Here is a 23,168-nt window from a genome sequence, read left to right on the forward strand (position 1 = left end):
AATGTAGTTATGTTATGCACAAATTAGGCCACTGATGTGAATTTTGTATTGAAAATATACAAGTGAATACGAATCAACCATTTCAAGTAGAAATATGAATACTGTGGACCAAAAAGATCATTTGAGCAGAGAGTGTGTCGTTTGTTGAGTGGGTAATAAATCCATGTTTTCTTCTCTAAGACTTCTGAACAATTCAAATACCATTCAGACTTTGAGACATTTTTGGCTTCTAAAGTGAATGTACCGTATCAAATAAAGTCAATCATTCTGCATACGTACGTGTTGTAACACATGGCTGACTCTGCTAAGACTGAAACACCATCTTCTGGAGGTTTTTTTTTAATTTTTTATCACTTCTCTACTACCCTGATGCAAAAACTGTCTGTTGTATTATCATGCGACACCACAATGAGTCTGACGAATCAATTGTGCTATACGGTCTGATGGCAGACATGCAAAAAAAACACACAAAAAACACACAAAAATGTGATTAATCATTAAATTAAAAGCTGTCCTGCGATGGATTCCTCGTGACTGTTTTCACACCAGTCACTGAGAGAGCCCCGGGTTTCCTGTTCAGGATAATAACTAGCTCCTCCAGTCCCCTTGAAGTAAGTGCTTCTAGTTCCTGATGCCTTCCTATCTCGACGCTGTGCTGCAGACAACCTCCTGGTTTTCCTTCTGATCAGGGTCGGTCACTGCCGACCCGTCAGAAACTCTTCTCTCCTCCGGGCTTTTTCCTCCATGTACAGTACAGTATTGGGTGTTTTCCACCCGGTGCATTCACTGCAGCCTCAATGAGGTCACTTTAACATAATACACTTCTTTAGGAATACTTTGCAAAAAATACCGGGCTTCAGGGGGAAAACACAAAGAGTCATCTTTCATTTGCTACTTGAGGGCCCTTTTGTCCCTTCACAAGTTATTTATATGAGACCAGCATTGACTAAATTGAGTTTTTAACTGTGCCAATGATATGCACTTTGCTGCCCCACAATGATTGTATTTGGAATCTTATTTGTTTACTTTATGGTTGGTAAAAGACTAAATTAGCTTCTTTTTATAATGTAAGTTCAAATGTTGTGGATACAAATAAAACGAGAGTTGCTTGTGTGAATGATTACTCCCCTTTTACAGACCGCTGAGGCTAAACTGGGACTCTTGGGAACTGAAAGTCCCGTTTTCAAAGTGTACTAAGAAGTTTTCAAAAGCGCCTCAGTCATTTTTTTGACAGATAATCATTTATCAAAATCGCATCATACGTTATTGAATGTAATGGTTTTTATGATATTGTTTTCACTTCAATCATTTGCAAACCTTTTGTTCAGTTTCTGATTGTTACTTATTCCTATGCACGCTCACCCTTTTGCTGTCACCTTCTGAAAATAGGGAAATTAATTTTATACTTTTTTTTTTTTTTTATTTCAACTTCTTTTGTACCTGCCCTCCCATATTCCTGAGACTGAGGACACCAGCTTTAGTAAACAAATAATATAAACTTTGTACACAGTTTTTACTTGTTTTCTTTCAAATTGATGAAATAAAAGGTCTTAACAAAAAGCTGTGTAGACTTTTATTGTGAAATATTTGAGCTCTGACCTAGAAGACAAATGAACACAAGAAATGACTCAGATTTGGCTAAACAAACTCATTATGAAATATTGATTATTTCTAGACATTCCCACAGCTAATTAACAGGAATACAAATATTGAGAGGAGTCTTTAAGAAAAGAAAAGCAGTTTTCATTGTTTTCCATCCTATTGCATTGTTTTCCCCACAAATGTCCTTTGGAATCTTTCTATTTTAACCTGATCAGTTCTTTCACGCCTTGTCTTTTTCCATTGTTTCTTTATCTTTCACTTTTCATAGAAGGTTACCTAAGTTTCATGAAAATGTACAACATCCATTAGGATTTTAAAATGGCCATCTCTGACCTCTGAGTTCCTTTTGAGTTGCAATAGCTCCATCAGTGGGCTGCACCTTTACTCTGCCAGCAAATAGGAATGTTGTTGTCATCTAAACCTCGCTGTGATTGCACCCAACAGATAAAACACAGCTAAGTGTGTGAGACAAATGTTCCAGCAATGCAGCGGCTCTGGCTGTGTCTTGGCCGTGTTCTCTGCCTCTGCAGGACCGCTCAGGTCCACGTCTGGGGCTCTGCAGCTGGTCTGAGACAGGGAGAGGTGCTCCCCCCGGGCCTCGGGCAGATGGTACAGTCTCCGGAGCAGATGTTGACAGCCAGGGCTCACAGTCTGTCTTTTGGCCAGCTGCAATACACGGCGCCACACAGCGAGACCGAGGCTTGGCCCAGTGTGGCGCTCACCTGACAACCATCCCTCACCTGACTCGAGCTGCACAGCCCAAAACAGACCGCAGAGCCGGGGCTGCGGCTCCGCCACGGGCCTCCCCTGGGTGGTGTAGTGTTGTGCTGCATGAGGAAAGTGTCACTCACACGGCCTGCAAGCCAGAGCTCCGCTCTTCTTTGTGCTACAGACGAAAACGTTTGCTCTTAAATGTCAAAGACATAGAGCCAGTAGAGGCTGGCATTGATGTACACTAAACGTATGCAATATTAGGAAGTGTGTCTGAGAGGATCTCAGGTAAAAGATACTCTACCATATTGCTTTTTCTTTTAGAAGCTATAGAAATTAAGAATGAGAAGTTGCAGCAGGGAGACAGATATGTTTTTGAAGCTGCAACTCAAAATCAAGAGGATGTGACGTCTATTTTCTACTTACAATGTTATACACTAAAGCCATTTAGCCCATTTTTACTTGATCAAAGTCTCAGTATAACATACTTCACTGGAAACTACTTTGTAATGTACCTTAATGTCTCAGCAGTGAGAGTGCGAGATCAGCTGCATGCGGCTTGAACTTGCATTCTCCTCACTGACTGCACTGTGCTGCTGCAGCAGCTGCAGCAGCAGCACACAAACCAACATGACAAAACACATAAGAAACGGAAGGAGGTGAAAGCAGGAGGAGAACACACGACAAGCCAAGTACATTTTATTTACAATGCCCAATAACACATATCACAAATGTGCCTCAATGGGCTTTACAATCTGTACATCATACCATACCCTCTGCCCTTAGACCCCACACACACACACGGGGAGAGAGAGAGAGAGAGAGAGAGAGAGAGAGAGAGAGAGAGAGAGAGAGAGAGAGAGAGAATATAAGGCTGGATCTCCTGGAGGACAAAGATCCAGATCTAAACATCTGGAATGAGGCACCATCAGCCAGGAGAGAGAGAGAGAGAGAGAGAGAGAGAGAGAGAGAGAGAGAGAGAGAGAGAGAGGGGGGGGGGGAGACAAAGCTTAGGCTCATGTGCTTGTTGTGGGACAGGGTTGGAGAGATGTAGTGGTTTTCAGGAAGTTACAGTTGTCGTTATGACCAACATGGACTATAAATACTAGGCGTAACAAATTGTTTTAAGTAGGAAAATAACAGTTGTAACTACTAACATCAACTTTGTCTCCGTTCTATTCAAGTCTCCCAGTAAGCCATGACAGTGTTAACAGTCGTCCACCATCCACTGTACCAGGACCCTGACACTGAAGCAGCTAAATGGAATTCAGCCATCATTAATTTGATTATTTAAACCTGTACTTTACTGTGACTTTAAAACGACCCTGTCTCGTGAAGCTTGGTGGACGGAACTGGCGTCATGATTTGGTGAAAGACAGAGGTCAGGAAACTGGTTTAACCTGTTGACTACAAGCCACTTCATATCAACACTAAGAGCAGGGGGGCAGAGGAGGGGAAACACACCCAACGTAGAGTAACCTTCTAATTTGTATTAAAAAAAGGGTGCTACTTCTTTTTTAGAGTGACATAGTCATAAATAATAGTTGACAGTCTTATATGAGTTGTAAGCAGAATAAAATCCATGTTATGTGTATGAAGATTATTTGAACACATTGTCGAGAGGCCTTTCCTCACAAACACACTGACTGGAGGTTCTCATTCTCCTCCTTTTTACTCACACTGAGAGCAACATAAATGTGTAATAATAAAAAAAAAAATTCATGAATGAAGATGGTTTATTATATCTACAGGGAAACATCGTGATTTTGTGGCTCCATGAAATTGCTCTTAACATCCTGAATTTATCTTGTGGCAAAAAATGAAGATTTCCTTGGAGATCAATACGTTAAATTGGGACTACAGCGCCATCTAGTGGGTATTGGGTTCATGTAAAAGGTATTTCAGTTGGATTAATATTCCATGTCTACAAATAATCACCAGAGGTTTTGTTCCATTATAATCAAAAGCAAATAACTATGTAGACTCCGTACTACAAATTTGATTTAATTTGGGGTATGATTTTTTAATGTAATTATTACTTGTGTCACATAGGTTCCACACACTTCAACAACAATAATAAATCAACATGATCTGAAACTCAAATCCACTCTATTCTCTGACGCAGCAGGTGCCGTTTCAATATTAGCTCGTTAACAGAACAAAGCAATCATCTTCTTTTACTTCGAGCCGATATATTTTCCTTTCTGTTGTCTCCAGCGTGAGACACTAGATAAACAAAGTGCTACGTCTGTGAATAAAGGCGAAGATCGTCTCTGCTGACGATGACTCACCAGAGGAATAAAACTCTAACCCGGTCTGCAAAAATGGCCCTTAATCCATATGTATCCAATTTAGCAATTTTATTTTTTCAAAGAAATTACATGAATTCCTACTGGAGCTCCCTAGAATGGATGTTTTCAGATATTGTAATATTAATTAATAAAGATTTATAAGATATTCACTTGAAAAAAGATATAGGACGGATGTCTAGGAGTTGACATACGGTGATACCCATATTTGGGCCTTACATATTTGATCAATATATCAGTAGTTAGTTATTTAAAAAAATATATAAATACATAAATAAATATGGATCCCATTTTTCCTTTATTTGTGACCAACATACATACATACATTTTACAGTTGAAAAATAAACTTGTCAGTTCTCTCAGGTGAACAAACAACGTCAAACATATGTTGGTATTTCTGTAGTTCTATTTATTGTTATTTATTGAGAGACATATATACACATACAGGTATATCTGAAATAAGGCCATAACGGCTGATATATCTGCCTGGTTGATTTATTAATATGCTCTATACCTCTACTTCAACATTAAAATGACGCTTACATGTTAATCCATCCGTGATAATAATCCAGTAAAATAATGTCTATTATATATCACTCTGAAATAACCCATTATTTATACTGACTGCTTATTCCTTTTTATTTTTTTATTTAAGTACATTTTGATTAAAATATTGAATACAGGACATTTAAATGTAATGGAGTACTTTTATAGTGTGACATTGCTACTTTTACTTTAGTAAAGGATATACTTGTTATATTGCTTTCGAAACACTTAAATCACGAATTTGCAGAAAAACAATGCAGCATAATCTTGTAACAATGCAGCATAATCTTGTCTTTAGTCCATGTTTCTATTTAACATAGTTATCCCTCATTTCATTAGCTTTGTGTGTGTTGAATTGGAGAGCCTCTGTGTTGCATGTCTTGTTAGTACTTGACAATGTAGTACAAGAGTCTCCTGAATGATTATACTACTTATATTTACATTCTCACTTCTGTCATTGTTTCTGCACACTTTGTAAAGGGTCAATATTACATAATTTAGTCTCATCTTCATGTTTTTAGGTTTACTTTGTAACATATGCCTATTGGGACTACAGATGAAAAATACCCTCATTTACAGCAATGTTGTTGTTAATGTGCACTGTCCCTTATCAAATAAACCAATAAATAAAATAAATGCTCAAAACAAGCGAAAAAATGTAATGTATGTTCACACAACAATTTGTAACATAAAACAATATTTTTTATCATAGATATATATATAAAATAAATAATACTTATACTAAATAATACGAACATTTAATTATGCTAAACTGCAAGAGGCCGTTGAGTTTTTCTGCACCCGGAAACGCAACAGAGTGAGAGCTCTCACCTCCTCCACCTCTGAGCGTCTGACGGACTTGTCACACTACGTCACCGGGTCGGCAGGAGAGGCGTTGGAGGAGAGTTTCGCCTGATTGTCACTCCCCAGAGGAAGAAGAAGAAGAAGAGGGTGTGATCGAGCGTTACCTGTCCAGTCTCACCTGGTGCGCTTTGTTGTACATGTCGGTCGTCGACTCATTCCATCTGCTGTCGGACATTAAACACTGGCTTCACTTTGGAGCAAGACGGAGAAGGCGTTAAAGGTAACGTGACGTCCTTGTGGGATCAAATCATTGGAAAAAGGCTCGTTTCTGTGTAGCCGGATGCTCACTAACGTTAGCTAAACAACCTGTTCCCCAACGGGCTCCAATACGCAGAGCTTTTAATTTAAGATAACACTAGTATTGCCATATATTACACATTACATAGATTGTAGTCAAGGTATTAATGCTACTCGTGTCTAATATTTATCTGGCAGTAATGTTTAGAAAGCTGAGGTTACAGGAAGTAAAAAACATCAACCGAGCACCTGAAGTTTTGAGTAGTTCGATGACGTTACTCAACCGGCGCCACTTTGCAACAGGTTTCCCAGCATGCTCAGTGGAACAGACTCTGCTTTTGTAGGAGGTAATACTTGCTCTGTCTTTAATTTAGAGGAGAACAACTGAGTCGTTAGGGACATGCTGAATTCTGACTCATGGGAACCTGTCTACTTCTAACAAGGCACACATTATTATCTCAGTAGTAACACAGCCAGACTGCAATTAGTCTGATAAACAGGTCAAACTTGGGCAAGATGATATATTCTCCTCAGTAATCTCTACACTGAAGCATGCTTTCACAACAGCAGTCATATTTAGGACATCGTTCAGGGACACAGGTATTGGATTTTGATCAAGCCTCCTGAGTGTCATTCAATAAACATGTTGTCATTTAGTCTTTGTGTGTGTGTGTGTGTGTGTGTGTGTGTGTGTGTGTGTGTGTGCGCGTGCTTGTCTCTTCCCAGGATGCTAAGACGATCCTGACCCGTGGCCCCAACATGAGTGTGACGTCATGGTTCTTGGTCAGCAGCTCTGGCACGCGCCACCGCTTGCCACGAGAGATGATCTTTGTTGGCAGGGACGACTGCGAGCTAATGCTGCAGGTGTGTGACTTTGTATGTTTAAGAGTGTGTGTTTGTGTCTGTGATGACATTGTGGGTAAGTTCGTGTTTACACGGCAAACACCAGCAGCCTGTCAAATGAACCCCTAACTGGTCTTCATTCTAGTCCGTCTAAAATGATTTGTATTGCTGTTCAGTGACAGCTAGTCACAGAGAGATGTGAAACAGCAGTGGGAGGCTCCCGACAGGCTTGTGTGCATTTCTGAATGCGTAACCCGGTGACGGTGCCGCCACACGCTCTTTCAAACAATGACTTAAAACGCTGCTAAAGCATTCCACTGTTGTTTTTTTTGTTTGTTTCCCCATGCAGTGTTTGTCATAAACACAATTTTCTTTTGTGTTTTGTTCGTCAAATACTCTCTCTCTCTCCCGTTTTCTCCCCACTCTGCGTTTAGTCCAGCGAAAGAGGAACGTTGCCTCAGAAGCAGTTGTTTATACTTTACTCAGTCAGAAAAACCACAGACGCTGGTTAGATTGAAAAGTTGCTCATGTCCACATTTAGGCGTCGCCGGATCCAAAAAAGAAAAATGAAAACCAACCTCAGCCTCTCCCAGTCTGAGATGATACAGACTTTTCTGTTGCTCAGCTTAAGCGCTCAGGACTGCTTCCTGCCCTGGCACACAGTCAGTTTCTGCCCCATATTGTCTTTAAAGCCCTGACCTTTTGTTTTAAGCTCAATGCATTTTTTCACTTTCAAATCACAGTTAAATGTCCGTAACGTGAGAATCCTGTTTGACGTGAAAACCAGGGACTGAGTGTCGGTGAAGTCCTATCGCATAGCACAGCCGAGGGCCTCGACTTGATGTTTTGAATTCTCCCGTGACAACTGGTGTCGGATCGATGTCTGTATCTCCATGACCAGCAATTAGACCGTACGCGTCCTGTAATAGCAGTGACTGCATTTAGCCTGGTCCAGTGATGCAGCTACGGTCTCCTAGCTACGGAGCAAACAATTTCTCTGTGATAAGAGAGTCAAAGGGTCGAAGTAGGAACGTGGGCTTCTTAGTGATTTGATAAAATCATATTTATACGCAGTACAGTATTTAAAGTTACTTTAAGTGATTTGCAGGTCCACTGAGTGAATAGGCCACACAGACAGTACATCCAACCTGTTTATTCCAGTTAGTAGGTGGTGTGGAAGAGTTCATTTCAGCCCTGCAGATGGTCCTTTTGTGACTGAGTTTGGCAATCACCCTCAATCTTTGTGATTGTTTTTGTGACATGGAGGCCCAGAGTCTCTCATGATTAGAGAAGAGAGAGTCAGCCGGAATCACTTCTACAGTTTGCCCATAATTGATGGAAAGCACATTCAGATACCAGCACATCTCTCCTCTGATGGCTCATGTGCACACGTCACGGACGTGAGCTACGCCGGAAGTTTGTGTTCGGTAATGAGGACCATCTATTAGTGTAATCTACAGCAACGGCCGGTTTGTGGTGCATTCAAGGGATCGGACTCTGTGTAGCAGTGATAATGACGAATAATGATTGTTGTCCTTATGGATTAATCTACCAATTATTTGCTCGGTTAGTTCATGGAATGTCAAGACGGTCCCACAGTCTCCCAGAACCCAAAGTGATATCTTAAACATCGCTCCACTGATCATTTCGTCTCTTAACGACTTTTCGCTAAACTTTTGTTGCAGTCTCGCAGCGTGGACAAGCAGCACGCTGTGCTCAACTACGACCCGGACACAGACGAGCACATGGTGAAGGACCTGGGCAGCTTGAACGGGGTGAGTGAGTCCAGCTCTTGTGTCGGACTACCTGTGATGGAGGAGACCGGAGCTCTGGGCTCCCTGAAGGCAATTACCAGAGCACAAAATCCCTCTCTTTTGTGTTTCCCGGAGACGGGGACGGTTGGTAGAACCGTGGTTCTCAGGAGACTGGATTTTCCTGCCGGCCTAGACCCCCTTTTTTCCCTCCCATCCTTTCCCCCTCCTTCCCCCCCCCCCCCTCTCTCTCTCCCTTCACTGCTCTCTTAACACTTCACTGCACCACATTATCCCAGTGAAATCCAGAGAAACCGTTCATTGTTCTCAGAGAGTGTTTCTTTTGGCCGTTGTAACTGCAGCCAAACTAATCAGAGCAGAACAGTGCAAGGACCTGTAACTGAAATCCAACAGTGCTGTGTTTCCCCCTCCCCTCAATAATCTTCATTTGGACTGTACAGGATAAGATATGCTGAATATTGATAGATTGTCTTTTCTGCACGCGTCCAGAATTCTCATTCTTGACAGTTAGTGATCTGAGGACAAACTGTTTCCACCTGGCCATTAAGCATTCTACAAAATCCGAGACAGCCATTGCATAACAGCATAATCTCATCAGAGTTTTAATGTGCCTCTGGATTAACTTTCAATGGGAAAAGGGCCAATTGCAAAGCACCTTACAGTATCTGGAAGCGTGCCACACGGAATTAGAGAGCCTGTCACCTGTGAGTCAACTCGTTTACCTCATGAACGGCCAGTGAAAGATATTTAAGCGTGATGTTTTCCTTTTCTTTAATTTTGCAGACGTTTGTGAACGACCTAAGAATCCCAGACCAGACGTACATCACCCTCAAGCTCTCTGATGTCATACGTTTTGGCTATGATATCCTTTTTTTTATTATCTTATTCATTCAAATGTTAGTCTCGTGTTTGGTTGAACTTTGGGACCTGTGTGATTTATGTAATGTAAGTCACACATTTTTGACGTTCCGCTTCCATCGGCATGTTAATCTCCTGTGGTTTTTCAGTCAGGGGTTTTAGATTATGGTCAATCTCCTGCACCCTTTAACCTCCACAACAGGAAAGAATGGTGAAACTTAGGTAAGATAGCATGGGGCCGGTTTAGCGTATAGACGCATATATCAATGTTTGTGGCCATTGTGTGGCATGTGCTGTTGCATGTTTCAAGGAGTGAGTCGTTAAAGAAGCTTTTTGAAGTGCAGCAGGTCTGTACTGCTTATCTCTTTTCCTCTTCCTTGCAGTAGAAGAACGTACCTTTGACCTCCTTGTGGGGTTAGAGTGAAAACAATCAGTAAAAGAGAATCACACTAACTGCACATGCTCTAAACTTTAGGTTGAGGGTTTGTAGGTTTTTCTTCAGGTCCCTGAACATCCTTCTGGAGAGCCAGATACTCAACTGTGAATATATATGTGTATATATATATAGATGCGTTATCCAATGTGTGTGTACTTTAACTCCTCCTGCACATGCTCATGTCTATATCCTGGAGAGAAGTCAACACAAGGTCCCAGAGGAAGCTCTTAAAGTAAGTAGTACTGACACTGTATACATATATAGGCTAGCAGTGCGGATACGCTTGCTGTGGGTCCTTCAATGATAAAGTGAAGTGCTCATCTATTATTATTATTTCCATTATCAATTAATCTGTTGGTTATTTTTTCCAATTTTCACACAACCAATTAATGATCAGAAAGGATTACATATGGACTAAACTGAACAATATGCAGCTTTTCCATTAGAGCCGGGCCATGTGACCTAATGTGGGCGTGGCCTTAGTTGGTCAGCTTCCTGTGCCAACAGTTGTCAGTCATCATGATGAGCTCTGTGCGTTGAAACAAATCATAAACAGGCATATACTTATTATGAATTATCACCTATTGATCTGGCATTTTAAAGCATGATTAAAATTGTAACTTTAGAATGTAAACATGGTTTTCTACCAGATGAAACATGCACATCTTTTTTTAGAAACATCTGGAATGATTGTTGGCCGAGGTTTTCTCACATCCTGCTTCCCCCCCCTTGTCTCTTTTGTGCAGCATGAGAAGTACACCAACCAGTTGCATCTTAGTATAAAAGCCCTGCAGGCGAAGGCGAAGGAAAAACAGCAGCTCCAGAGCTCAGAGAAGAGCAAAGTTCCTGTTTCCAAACTGCTGGAGAAGGCCGAGCGAAAAGCCCAATCTCTCACAGGTAAACTACGTCAACACATGCTCCACCGTAACACGCATAGCAGGAAGGCAGCAGGTTCTATTTAAACAGAAGTAAGTGAATTGTTCTAGCCAAAGTGGATTTGAACACCATGCTCACACACACACACACACACACACGTGAGGATGTTTTTGGCTGTAGATCGCTCGATAAGGCGGCGGTTGCGTCTTTTATTAAGAGCTCCCCTGGTGTGAGATTAGGCCTGCCGCGTGAGCTGAGAGGCCGAGGCCACAATCCCTTATGATGTCAGGAAAGACGTAGATCTCGACATCCCAGAGTTGGCCGAATGAGCGTGCAGGAGTTGCAGAATGAGGGCTTGCCAGACAAGTGCAGGGGTGAAGAGTTAAGGACAAGCAGTCTTATCTCTCACGGCCATTCCTGACAGCTGAGAAGAGGCGGGGTGCAGCGATAGCTTAACATGTGTGGCAGAAGAATTAGAAAGGTGTGCAAGTTGACACTTCTCTCCGTGTAGCTGATGGCGGACTTGTTGCTGCTTGTGCTTCCAGTTGCTTTTATGCCCTCTCTGCCCTGAGCTGTACTGGAGTAGATCTAGTTGTACAGTATACAGGCAACAGTGGAACAGTCAGACAATTCTTAGTTCGTTTTTGTGAATGAAGCTCATTCACACTGACAAAACGTTTTCCAGCTGCTGTTGATTTAGCAATTCCCGTGCTTTCTGTTCCACAAACGCCCCATGTGAGCTACAACTGGTGCTTAAAATAGGACTTTTCCAGCACTAGGCTCATATCCCACTGAGTGCCATACAGATAAATCATTGAACTGCACAACTTTGGAAAACATTTTGTTAGCTAAAACAATGGTAAGTAATGGGAGTGCGGTCGTATCACCTGCAGCTATAAGCTGACTACAGTGATCCTGTGAACCCGTGACTGTGTGCTCTTTGTTCAGCATGCTCACTGAAGCCCTGTTTACTGGGGGCCATGCAGTACAGCAGACAGCGCTGTGCTGTTGTGACCCGATCCACCGGTGACATAACAAAACGGGCATCCTCTGTCTCCCTAAATGTACCGTCGCAATAAGACGAGGATAGGATTTCATCGTCTGAGAACAAAACCGCACACATGAAGAAAAGCTGACTGCTATTTTTCTCACAGTGATAAATGTCCTCCATGTTACTGCACCAACTGAGCCCGCTTATCTATGTTGACTTCATGCAAATAGATTCATTTTGGCTGAATTAGTTTGACTGGAGAACTCGTTGTAATGTTGGTTCTTTTGGTTTACTCTGGACTGGATGTTTCAGTTTGTTTTTTTGAGTACAATTCTGTGTGCTGTTGCTGGTTTTCCCATGCAGCTGCACAGGATGTGGAGTGTGTCCAATCCTCCAGCTGTCCGGAATCTAGTAGTTATTAAGGAAATACAACTTTTCATGTAGCCACATATTCAGTATAAACATTAAATAGGATTTTGGCAAATTTAAGGTTATTCTGGGTCTGCTTTCTAACGACTGAGCTATGCTCCGTCCACTTCAGTTGTGTCACTCACCCGTGTTTCCTTTAGCTAAAAGGAGATGATCGGGTAAGGGGAAAGGAATTAGTAACATGCTCCTCTCGTCACTGTGTTGATGTCTTATTGTGCGTGTCCAAGGCAACAGTGGTGAAGAGCTGTTGATGCTTAGAATTGTGAAGCTCCCACATTAAAACCCAGAGAGCTTGTTTAGCCCATGTATCAGGCCGGCGGGCGGCTTCTGGATTATCTGATTAGTGCCGTATAGGCTGGCTGGACTGAGTGGACCGGCAAACCAGCGGCGAAGCACCAGTTCAGAAGCAGCATCTCGGAAATCATCCTCATCCCCTCCGTTGTATGCAACGGTTAATATGCTAACAGTGAGTGCCACCGCTCACAAGAAGCCTCACTTTTAGATAAAGATCTTGTATTATATAGCTTGTTTTTTTTTATTGAAGATTAGGATTAGCTTTGTCCCGATTCGCACAAGAAGGATTATGTTTTGGTGGTTTGTGTGATGCAGCTCGTATCACAGTTGGACCCTCGCTAAACTCTGTGTCATGGGGATGTGGGAGAATTGTAAAAAAAAAAAAAAAAAAGCCCAAAGGCTTCATTTTGTTGTTGCAGGACTGAACTCAGACACAACATTGTTTCATCGTATGACTAACATAAACGCATGGCCTTATAAATAGAAGAGGTGTGTATTCATTCAGTTCTTTGTCTGACTCTTTCCTGCCCGAGTATATCTATGTGCCTAATGGTGTGTGTTTGGTCTGTTAGCTGCCACAGATGCTCCGATATCCAAGCCTACTCCTCTCTATGGTCAACCATCCTGGTGGGGGGAGGATGAGGAGGCAGCCAACAAAAAGAAGAACAGAGATGGGAAATCGCCAGAACAGGAGTCTCCAGGTCAGAGAATGTGTCTCTTATTTTTTTACTAACGTGTGCCAACTGCAGACTTCATCATGGTGTTTGTACTGAAGTGTTTATAACTTTTTAAAGCGTGATCAGTACTATAATTGCATTGGCTCTTCCCACATCTGTGAATTAGATCCTGATTTGAAAGGATCAGGATCTAATCCTTGACATGTGTATGAGACATGTGTATCTATGGCACTTCTATCTAATGCCCTTTGTGGGTTACTGGAGATGGATGGTGTGAAGCCCAAGGCAGGTCTCTGGCCGCTGGCTGTGGACTGTTAGCCAGGCCACTCCGTGCCAGGCCAGTGTGGGCATTGCCTTTCTGCCTCGTGATGGATTATGACCCTCTAAGCTTCTGGGGGAGGGAAGGGTGATCGTTTGCCTCACGGTGCCCAGGCCGAAACAGATTATTCCCACTCAGCTACCCTCCGTCGGACTCTGAGCTGCTAAAGTGATATTTGGCCGTGTCGAACTGGCACCCAAAGACCAACTGGTGGATTTGTTTTCTCAGTCTAACTGCTGGAATCTTTGTGTTATTTGTGGCTCCTCCTTTCAGGGATTGTGCGACAACGACATCCCAGTCGTCACAATCACTTTTCTTAGCCGTACCAATGAAGTTTGAGTTACTTAGCTGTAATTGTGAGCTTGAGGAGGAACCTCAAACATACAAAGTATGTAGTATGTGGAACCAGCACTAATGCTTGCTGTGTATCTGTGTGTTTGCTGTCCTCAACCATCCTAATTTCTAACAGAGCCGGCTAAAGACGTGTCCAGATACGAGGTCAACGGTTCTCTGTCCGACAATCAAGTCCAGTCCATCTTCTCCTACCGCCGGGAGCCCAGCTACTTTGAGATCCCAACAAAGGAATTACACCAGCGACCTGCCAAGAAACCTGAGTCGCAGGTCCACGAGGTTCCCACAAAAGACACTCCAGATCCCACTCCGGTTGTCTCTTCCACACCTCCCGTGGTCCAAAGCCATGCCTCCTTCACCATCGAATTTGACGACTGCACGCCGGGTAAAATGAAGATCAAGGACCACGTGACCAAGTTTTCTTTCCGCCAGCAGCAGAAGCTGCCTTCCACAGAGCCCGTCACCACACCCACTGAGGTGATGTCGGCAGAAAGCAAAGTTGCTGATTGGCTGGTCCAGAGTAATGCCAGCATGATGGGGAAGAGGTCACAGGCTGACGACACGTATAGCACAAACAGTGACCCGTCTCTCCTGAAGTTCACCAAGAGTGAGTGACTTGTGGAATTTCACCAACACTTTCTTTAATTGCAATAATGTGCTAGATCTTAACTCACTTGTGGTCTTTTCATCACCAGCAAACCACCTTGAGGACGGCACTCACAGTGATTCAGAGGATCCTGCAATCAATGGAAGTGATCTCCTGGAATCAGAACCTCAGATTGGGTACCAAGTGTCTCCACAACCCTTGAGAGCCTCCCCGCCACAACGCTTTGCCTCCCCCGACCCCGAGGAGCCCTCGTCCTACTCTCCGCCAGAATCTCAGTCCCTATCCAGTCTTAGCAAGGCTGAGCCTCACCAAGCCTTTGTTATTGAATTCTTTGAAGACAACCTAAGAAAGAAACGCTCCCAGTCCTTTACTAATAACACATCTCCACCTGAGCCCTCGGGCCTAAGGGTCCAGCTGGAGAAGGCAAGGAAGGGCTCGAGCCCAACTGGGGAGAGACGAGTCCCATCTCCAGCCTCCACCGCTCCTCCAACTCAACAATACACTGTCCCCCTGAAGGGCCCCGCTTCCACAGGCTTCCAGAGAGCTGGCTCTCTACGAAGGGAGAAGACGGAGGACCGACTCAGCACCGGCTTTTCCTCTCGCTCTTCTTCATCTGTGTCTGTAAGACCCTTTAGCAGTGTGGGCCGGAGGTCCAAACTCGCCCAGGAATTTACTGCTGAATTCCTCAAACAAGCAAAGCAGTCCTCCTCTGCCAGCTGGGAGAAAAATAAATCTAGTCCCCCTACAACAGCTAAAACGGAGACAGTGGTCGCATCCCAGACTAGTCCCCCTCCCTCTAAAGCTTCCTACCAGCCACAGACTTCCTCTCCTATCCACCACCCTGTTCCCCTCAAGGCCCCCACGATGCTCGAGCCGTATCAGGGTATGGAGTTCAAGAGCCCTCATGTTGGCCCCAAGAATGAAGAGGAGGACAGTCTGAGTGACGCAGGAACCTACACCATTGAAGCAGATGTTCAAGATAAAGAGCTAGAAGAGGCACGGAGCAAGATTGACCAGGCAAGTTCCTTTCGCCGTTTCATTTATGTAAATTTGGCTGCTAATGGCAACATATTGCTGAAAGGAAATATGTCTGCTTTTCCATTCTCCAGTGTCTTGGGGTCTCAGAATGAGCCATGGACATTGGCTGTCCCACTTTACTGCAATGATCAACTTGCACTGCTTTGTTCCTGACAGGTGTTTGGTGTTTTTGAGATTCCAGAGCGAACCAACCAGAGTGAAGCAGAAACATCAGCAGCATTTAGGCCTGTTAATGTTGAGAGCAGGGAGCAGCATAGGCAGAGTAGCAGTGGGGAGGTGAGGCCAGCTCCAGAACAGGGACAGAGTCTGGTGAAGGTAACCCTTCCTGCTCAGAGTGTGTTCAATGATTGGAATAATTGTATTGCCAACTCTAAGGACAGTTAATTCATGTGTTTGGTCAGTATACCATAATGTTTGAGCGTATCTTGATTTGCCTTCTTGGGATTTCTTCTATTTGTTGCTGTATCTCTCTATTGACTTCTAGATCCGGCTCATCTTTCCTCACATGTTCCGGGTTCTTTGTTGTTTAGTTTTTTTCTTTCTAACCAAATATAAGGGAAAAATACAGGTTTTATTATCACAATTAACCTTGTTTGTTTTGTTTACTAAGAAAATCATACAATTTAAAAACGGCACTTTTTTTTTTTGTAAAGATATTGACTGACTGTGTGTTATCTTGTGCAGGTCCAGCCAGCAGGTGCGGTGTTACAGGGGGCTCCTAAGTGGATGTCTTGCTGGGCCAGCTTGGCAGACAGCTACACAGAATCTGGCCCTTCGTCTGGCCTCTTTGACGTCTCTTCCCAGATGGAGCTGTCAGGAGGGGGTAAATAACACCTGACGAGACATGAATTTATTTGAAATTTTAATGAGACGCCCTGATGAATATGAATGATATTCCGTTTAAGTGTGTGCGTGTGGTTAATATGCATTAAAACTGTTTCACTTCAGCACGGGGTACAATCATCCACAAGGCCACGCTCAGCCGACACCACGACAGCACCGACTCTGATGGTTCAAGAGCTCGGCGCGTCCTGCCCCAGCTACCACTGGGCGAGAAGAGTGACGTTCCGACTCCCAGCATTCATGTTCATTATAACCCGCATTCAACGTTTGATGTAGGAGGGAGTAGCATGGTTTCCCCCAGGTCTCAGGATAGCCTTCACAGGTTATCAGTGCATGACGACGTAGAGCCCGACAGCCTGAGTGATGCCAGCAAGTCAGATGATGGTTCCATCGTAGAGCAAAAGAGGAGGCCGCTGTCAGACAGAGAAGCGAGGAAGAAAGAGGACAGATCGTTCTACATTGGGTCAGCGGAGGCTGAGTCCCAACCTGAACTTGGGGGCTCAAACCCCAGCACTCCTGAGAATGAAATACAACACGCAACCAAAATCTTCTCAACAGCAACTCTGACCAAACCAAGAGGTAACCAGGACTCTGGAAAGGTCAAGCCCAGTGTGTCGGCTCCAGTCCTGAGCCCAGAGTCCAAAGAGAGCACTGTGGCCGCATTATTCAGACAAGAGAGCTTCACCAAGGAGCGGCCAAGCAATGCCAGATTGCCCAATATCTCTAGCCTGCAGGTTCAGAGGGGTATGGACCCTGAGTCATTCCAGGGAGCCTGTAACCAGGACACTCATTCTTACCTCAAAGAGACGGAGGATGTTCTGGCGGTTCTTGAGGCCAAACTCCAAGCAGTACAATCGGGAACAACACCGTCTCCGATAACGGACTCTCTTTCTGCGGAGTCTGATGTCGATACCTCCAGCACAGTCAGCCAACACAGCAATAAGACCAGGCCAAACATACTGCCTAAAACCCCCTCTGTTAGTGGCTTCCTTAGGGAGAAGTCTTCAGCCAGTATAGCTAGTCAGGACCCAAGTCGCCACTCCACAACATCAGAAAATCGGCGCTCCCAGGGAGAAGACGGCAACAATAAGACGGAGTCTGTCAGGAGACCGGTTGGACTGAGACGTAGTGTCGGGAGATGTGGCTCCACAGACCTAAGCGACGACCCTCAGAGCTTACCTTACTCTGACCAGGAATCTAACAACCACCAATCCCGCAGAAAATACACGGTGCCCCTTCAGAAGGAGGACGCCAAGACCTCGAGAGCATCCCAGGCCTTGAGTCGTGCCAGCAGCTTTTCAGCCCCAAGACCCACCAGAGCGTCCATGCTCCGCCGCGCTCGCCTGGGAGAAGCTTCGGACAATGAGGGCACGGAGACAGACAGGCTGTCCCAGGAGGCGGGCAATGCCCTAGCGCAGCAACCCCAAGAAACCAAGAAACTCTCCAGGCTGGATATGCTGGCGATGCCTCGTAAGCGGACAAGCTCATTCAACACACCCAGCGACACTGAGGCCTCGTCCACCGGCAGCTCAGTTCGGAGGGCTTCTGCATCGGGGGGGAAGCCTGTAGAAAAGCCACAGAAAGCATCGGTCAACAAGACGCCAATCACTCGCGGACGTTCGAGCAGTGCCAAATATTCTGGAAGCACTTCAAGTGAGTATAATACAGAACCTTGTTTCATTGAGTGCAACATATCTTGTCTGGTATATCCACTTACTTCTGTCTCAGTCAAACCGAGTAAACACATTGCTTTGTCATGGTCTGTTGATCAAACACCGTGGTGAATTGGTTTGATACAATCAGTACTCCGTTTATATGCTGTGTGTTTCAGTAAATAACACCTGGGTTCTATACAGCAGCTTTTTTATTTTGAAGGGGAATTGACTTTTTGGACTTTCACTTGCACCAATAACACTAACATTACATTTTTTATGTGGCGGCGCAACGGCCGGCGCAAAAAAAAAAAAAAGCACTCTGGCCGTTTTGTATTTTCCTGACCTTGAAATCCACTTTGCCCGTCTGTGTGATATGTTGGCGCCAGTGCACAGGTGGAAGGAGCAAACGGGAGCAATTAAAAAAGGGCCCTCATGGAACAAGAGCTTTTTATATTCACTTTGATCTACCTTCATCTGCACGGTGTTCTCAGGCAGTTTATGGTAATCCATGAGGATTCTAATTCTAGCCATGTACCAAATGGTTTATGCTAAACAACCCAGTCTTCACTATGTGGTACTTGTCTGGTACTCTGCTGTGGAAATCAAGTACTCATTTCAGTTTGTGAATGATTCTAAATCTGAAAAATCTTTCATCTTTCTGCTTACAATTTAGCTGAACAAATGAGCACTTCCACAGCAACTCTTCTGTCTCTTGTTCTGGGGAGGATTTTTGGTGACATCTAATATTCTCTGTGGTGTTTTTCTTGGCTGTATTCTTTGATGGTGTCTTCTCTCTGTCCTCATCCTCCATAACTCAAACCAATTCACAACGTCAAGGCTCCAGGAGACGACACAAAGGCTCTGACTATACCTCTACCTCAGACGAGGAGTACGACTCAAACCAGAGCACCCCTAAACACAAACGCTCCCAACCTTCCTCAGCTTCCCATAGTCCGCGGACTCAGTCGGTGGTCGCCCTGCGGCCGAAACCCCGCAGCAGAGATTCTGAAGAGGAGAACCACAGTTGGTCCAACCACAGCTCTGAGATTGCACGGTAAGGAATATTTTCGAGTGGACATGCTAATATAATCTCCTAAATTGATGTGTTACTGTAGCCTAACTGACGCCAAAGATGGTTTCACACGTGCAGCCTCTAGCATTTTATTTACTGCATTTCCCATTAAAGAGATCAAAGATTTCACTTTTTGCAGAATAATGGAAATATAATCCAAAATTCTTATTCCTGTCAGACATCTTTCTGACACATGTCCCTTGCCTGCTAGGTTGAGTCAAGACCTGGCTAAAGACCTTGCTATCTTGGCCAGAGAGATCCATGACGTGGCAGGTGATGGCGATCCACAAATCCCTGGAGTGGCGAGCAGTGCGCCTGTCTCCACAGTGACCGCTCACGAACAGGTAAACGCATTCTCAGGGCTGTTGCAGCTTTATCCAACACACTGAAGCATCAAATCTATTTCATCAACTGACTAAAACTGAAGATGACTATTATTTGTCTTCCATGACAAACTATGCGTGGTGGTCGTTTTTTTATCTTTATCACTTAATAGTTATACTATACATTATGGTTCTATCGCCTTGCCTTGTTAAACAAATCAGCCAAAGGAGACAGTCCGTCTCTTTTTACTGTAACACTTGAGTCTGATTGTGTTGCAGCTGGTTCATCGTATCCCAGAGGCTGGATTAAACTACCAGAGGGTCCCACCAAGTTCCACATCTTCAAGGGAAGCTGACCAGAGTGACCACGAACAGAACACCAGGCGGCGAGCTCAGAGCAGAGATGAGGTCTCACACAAAATGCCGCTTCATCTCATTTCTTTACAAGCCTCTGTGACGCCAGCACTGGGGGGGTCATTACAAAGTATTTGTTTTGTTTTTCTTCAGGTCATTGTGGACAATCTGATGCTGAATCCAGTGTCACAGATCACCATGGCCATCAGAGAAAACACTGAGCAACTTGCTGAAAAAATGAAGTACGGTGTTACTTGAACATCCTCATTATTATTCCCATGCTTCGTCTGCGTTTGATGAAAAACTATTGATGCTGTCTGACAAACAGACGCCACTGAGCCAATAATCTTATTAAACTAGAGTAACTGAGTGAGTCAGCACTGACAATGTGGGACTGAGATGTAATCTTCTGAACAGATGAGATGCAGATAAAACAGTTGGTGTTTAAATGTTTCCATTGTGAGATGAACCACAGTTTGCCACAAGATGTCGTAGAAGAAACATTTATTTTGGTATTTATTGGATTTAGTTCCGCTAAGTCACCACAATCAGAAGAAAGCCCGGCGCTCAGTTTTCCAGACTAAATCAACAACGTTTTGGACACAGAAATGTAGATTGTCCCGTTTAAAGAGAGCAGTAAGAGGCAAACAGTTTAACAAGTGTGTTTGGGCATTATGCACGCAGGGTAATGTTCCAGGACAGGATGGATATCTGGGAAGAGATTGAGGCCAAGGTTAACTCTGACAATGATGTTCCTGTTATCAAAACCTCCAACAAGGTTGGTGACTTCTGTTTGTCAATGTTCAAGTTGAATTCATGCTGGTTGATTGTTTGAGATAAGTTGGACATCTGTATTTCAGGAAATCACATCTATCTTGAAAGAACTCAGGAGGGTTCAACGGCAACTTGAGGGTGAGTCAACCTGACCCTTTATAAACAATATGACATAAATAATCTTCATAAAACATTTGTATTGTGAAGCCAATTTCATGTTATTTTCCCCTTCAGTCTTTAACACACTCATGGAGCCCAGTAGGCAGTTTGACAATCCCTCGGCCTCGGCCTCTGTGGTCTCCTCCTCATCTGGAGTTCGGCCCTCCAGACCTCCCGCCTCACGAGATTGGAGAACGATCCACTCCATCTCCAAACGTGGCGGCGGCCCGAGGCCCAGTGAGAGTGTCAGGAGAGCAGCTGTGACACCAGACGACCAAAGAGCGGGATATATGGTCTGAAATGTGACGAAAAACACGCAGGTTCCACCAGTGCTGAACTTGTGCTGTGACTCCACAATCACAGGTGTCACCACAATGAAACTGAGAGGGGGGGGGGGGGAGAGAGAGTGAGACTGAGACTGTAAACACATCTGTCGTCTCCTGTGCATCCAAACATACACACTAACGCACTATGAGCACTACACACCCACACAGTGGTGTAACTCACGGTGAAGCCTGCACTGTGGTTGAAGATTTAAGGAAGTACCAAAATACTTCAATAAACCTCACCTCTCGGACAGGCTTCTAAACTATACTTGATTCTCTTTGTTAGAGGTTGACCTCGTTATTTGCCAATGATACGACCAACATTGCTGATTTTAAGAGCTCATTGTATTTACTTGGTTTATTTGAGAACCAGACTGAGAATAATCATCTCAGGAAAATCATATTTTCGAGGAAAATATTACTTCATTGATATTTGTTTTGGGTAGAAAGAACGACAATAACACCAGCAGATCTTAGTGTACTGTGTACTTGTATCCTCAGTAAACTTATTGCTTTTCCTCATGTGTTTCTATGTATTTCTCTTTGTTTGCCACTTTTATCTTTGTGGACAAGATATATCGCAGAATGTAAAAATAATTTATTAGGGGTCTTTAGTGAGACCCTGTATCCGAGACAACATGACTTTGGGAGAGTTAGTGGATTCTAGTGCCAGACCAATTAACGCTGTGTTACACAGTTGCTATCAACCAATTTCTTGAGTATTTATTCTGTTAACATTTCCCTTTTGTATCGACTCTGTCCAGGCCTTCTGGAATGTGTGGTCTGACTGGTAGGAGGGACTCAGTTCAGTCACCTGGCAACACAAACTCAAGTGGCTATAAAACAAAGAGTTTTCAAGCATTCCTGGCTTCTCTGCCTTCTGAAAATTTGTATTTGTGTCAAGCACACTTTGGGACTTGAAACTAGTTTTTGTTGTGAGCCCAGTCAAAGACGATCAAAAAACTACTGACAGGAATGAGTCTCCTTTTATCCCGGTTTGTGCTGAGCTCATCACACCACCACACCTATAGCGTCATATGCTCACGAGATCTCAGATCTCTGTGGTAAGATTTGATATTTCCTCTCGAGTCACAAGGTCACTTCTGATGGGTCCTCACATGACAGGAGAAGTAATGTCATTTGAACATGGAAGTTGACAAAGTCAATCTTGTGAAGCTGTAAATCTGACGATTAGTTTGTGACATTCTGTTCACTATGTAAATATATCTTGATACAAATGACCTCTCAGTCCTGTCTTTTGCACTTATGTAGTACAACATTGTCCCCTCGACTTGATATGCTGCAAGCTTGATGCTGTTGAACTTGCAGCAGGAAAGAAGGCGACCCGGTTCACCAGCTGTTTGCTGTTTCCCCCTTTTCCCTGTCCAGATTGTACATGCGATTGTAATTGGGACGTACCTATAAGTGCCACAGAGCTGTGTGGGACAGTGGTTGTTTACAAACTCAAGCTAAATTGAATGTTCGTCCTCTTGACATCACTTGCTTGAAGTGTTGCTGCTATTCTTCTTCTGTGGGATAGTATTTCCCCTTTGCTTTACTCCATCTAAGTCAAAGCTACAGCAGGTTTGAGAGCTGAAATGTAATTCTTGTTTGTCAAATTTGTGTCCCTTTTTTGATATTCAATGTATGTCTCCCCTCCCTTTACCTGTGTTGATTAGGTTGTAATCTTGCTGTCTTGTTAGCTGGTATTTATTATTATTTTTTTTGTTTGTTTAATTTGACGATGATTGCAGATTTTTCAAATAAATTTGATTAGTAAAGCTGTATTTTGTGACTACTTTCATTTACTCACTACACTTTTGTTAAGTCCCAAACAAATCCATATCTCAAAACCTGAAATGAAACTGAAAACAGGAACTGTGCTATGAGCTACTTGGTAGC

At 43.7% G+C, this 23,168-nt stretch overlaps 1 protein-coding gene across 4 annotated transcripts; it reads left to right on the forward strand.

Moving 5' to 3' along the window:
* Positions 1-6,116: 6,116 nt before the first annotated feature.
* On the forward strand, positions 6,117-23,053 carry cep170ba (centrosomal protein 170Ba). 4 transcript variants are annotated; one of them, XM_079174551.1, is made up of 18 exons: positions 6,117-6,252; positions 6,996-7,133; positions 8,798-8,887; positions 9,668-9,746; positions 10,352-10,410; positions 10,925-11,075; positions 13,341-13,469; positions 14,234-14,722; positions 14,811-15,739; positions 16,445-16,583; positions 16,709-18,256; positions 19,096-19,312; positions 19,509-19,674; positions 19,933-20,061; positions 20,161-20,249; positions 20,692-20,785; positions 20,868-20,919; positions 21,016-23,053. In XM_079174551.1, exons 2-18 carry the CDS (start codon positions 7,029-7,031, stop codon positions 21,237-21,239), a joined length of 4,689 nt encoding a protein of 1,562 aa, XP_079030677.1. In that variant the 5' UTR covers positions 6,117-6,252; positions 6,996-7,028; the 3' UTR covers positions 21,240-23,053. The 4 variants fall into 4 exon arrangements, with proteins under 4 accessions (XP_079030677.1, XP_079030678.1, XP_079030679.1 ...); XM_079174552.1 differs by having other exon boundaries at positions 19,542-19,674; XM_079174553.1 differs by having other exon boundaries at positions 19,201-19,312.
* Positions 23,054-23,168: the final 115 nt, after the last annotated feature.

The sequence above is a fragment of the Pholis gunnellus genome, assembly GCF_910591455.1.
Source record: "Pholis gunnellus genome assembly, chromosome: 15".
In the NCBI taxonomy this organism is placed as follows: domain Eukaryota; kingdom Metazoa; phylum Chordata; class Actinopteri; order Perciformes; family Pholidae; genus Pholis; species Pholis gunnellus.